The following is a 1639-nucleotide window of genomic DNA, read 5'->3' on the forward strand; positions in this document are numbered from 1 at the left end:
GAGGGGCGGCCGCCCCCTCGGAGCCGCCCCCCCTCCTCACCCCCTTCCCTCCGCAGCGAGGCTCAACAACTGGCCCCCGCTGCCGTCCTTCTGCCCCGTGAAGCCCTGCTTCTACCAGGACATCCCTGTCGAGATCCCTGCTGACTTCCAGAAGACCGTTACCACCATGTACTACCTCTGGATGGGTGAGTGCAGCCCGGGAATCTCGGGACAGACCCAGGGAGGGAGCAGGGGAATGAGTGTCCTGTGCTGTTGCTCTGGGGAAAATTGGGATGAGCGGGTGGTGCCTGGTCTGGGGTGGGGTGGGGTGAGCCCCACAGGCTCCTGAGCGCTGTCCTGTCCCTCAGCCAGCACCATTACCCTCTTCCTGAACTTCCTGTCCTCGCTGGCCTGGTTCTGCGTGGATCCCTCCTCCGGGTCCGGTTTTGGCCTCTCCATCCTCTGGGCTCTGCTCTACACGCCCTGTTCCTTTGTCTGCTGGTACCGGCCCATGTACAAAGCTTTCAGGTGTGTGCCCGAGCTGGGGGTACCTGCTGCAGCTCCCTGGGGCCTCTGGCTCTGCGGGATGTGGGGTTTCCACGCTGTCCCCCTGCTCTAAGGAATTTTTAAGAGCTCTTTTCCTGCAGCCTAACTTTGCCTGTCTCTTCCTCCCAGGAGCGACAGTTCCTTCAACTTCTTTGTCTTCTTCTTCGTGTTCTTTGCCCAGAACGTGATGTACGTGCTGCAGGCCATTGGCATCCCAAACTGGGGATTCAGGTGAGCTGTGTGCTGACCCCAGGCCGGCCCAGGACCCTGGCAAGGCGGGAGGAGGGTGGGGAAGAGGGAACTCTGGGGGCAATAACAGGCTCTTGTTTTTTTGCAGTGGCTGGATCCTGAGCCTGATAGCGCTGCGGACGAACACGGCTGTGGCAGTGATGATGATCCTGGTGGCCTTGTCCTTCACGGCAGTGGCTGTGCTGGGCATCATTATGCTGAAAAAGGTGCGTTGGGACACTTCTTCCCATAGCCACACTTGAGCTGAAGCGAGTGCCAGGGAGGCTGAATTTGGGTGGCTTTTGTCTTCCTCTACAGCCCCTGACAGTGCTGCACGTCTCTCAAGTCTTGTTTGCGTGGTTCAGATCTCTGAGACCACTGCAATAAAAGCAAGAGGAAATGGGCAAGCAGAATGAAAAAAAAAACCCAAAAATGTGTAAACATAGGTGTTTTCGAGCTCAGTTAGGGAAGTTAGGGAAGACATAGAGCTAATCACTTAACAAGAGTTTTGGAAAGGTGATTGAAACAAAGGGCGGTTTTGTTTTTAGAGTAGAGATAAAGTAGATAAAGTAATAGCCTTTGAAGAGAGCAAGTACTGTCTTTGAAGAGAGCAAGTAGTGTCTTTGAAGAGAGCAAGTAGTGTCTTTGTAGAGAGCAAGTAGTGTCTTTGGAGAGATAAAGTAGTGTCTTTGGAGAGATAAAGTACTATATTTAGAGAGATAAAGTAGCATCTTTGCTACTTTAGTACCTTCGAAGAACTAAAGTAGTATCTTCAAAGATGCTACTTTAGAGAGAAAGTAGTATCTCTAAAGGGATAAAGTAATACCTTTAAAAGGATAAAGGGGTAGCCTTTGTGTGGAGGGGGGCAGGTTCGGGGTGTCCCTGG

The 1639-nt window shown here is 52.9% G+C and overlaps 1 protein-coding gene across 1 annotated transcript in view; it reads left to right on the forward strand.

Annotated features, from left to right (window-relative positions):
* SCAMP3 (secretory carrier membrane protein 3) overlaps positions 1-1031 on the forward strand; it is a 3595-nt gene extending 2564 nt beyond the window's left edge. Inside the window, exons 2-5 of the mRNA XM_029958151.1 lie at positions 57-185; positions 348-507; positions 655-756; positions 863-1031. Coding sequence (XP_029814011.1) covers positions 57-185; positions 348-507; positions 655-756; positions 863-1016 — 545 coding nt within the window. The 3' untranslated portion in view covers positions 1017-1031. The remainder of the gene's footprint in view (positions 1-56; positions 186-347; positions 508-654; positions 757-862) is intronic.
* The last annotated feature ends 608 nt before the right edge of the window (positions 1032-1639 follow it).

This window comes from Manacus vitellinus, unplaced genomic scaffold (genome assembly GCF_001715985.3).
Source record: "Manacus vitellinus isolate BGI_N305 unplaced genomic scaffold, ASM171598v3 scaffold_142_pilon, whole genome shotgun sequence".
NCBI classification, from domain to species: domain Eukaryota; kingdom Metazoa; phylum Chordata; class Aves; order Passeriformes; family Pipridae; genus Manacus; species Manacus vitellinus.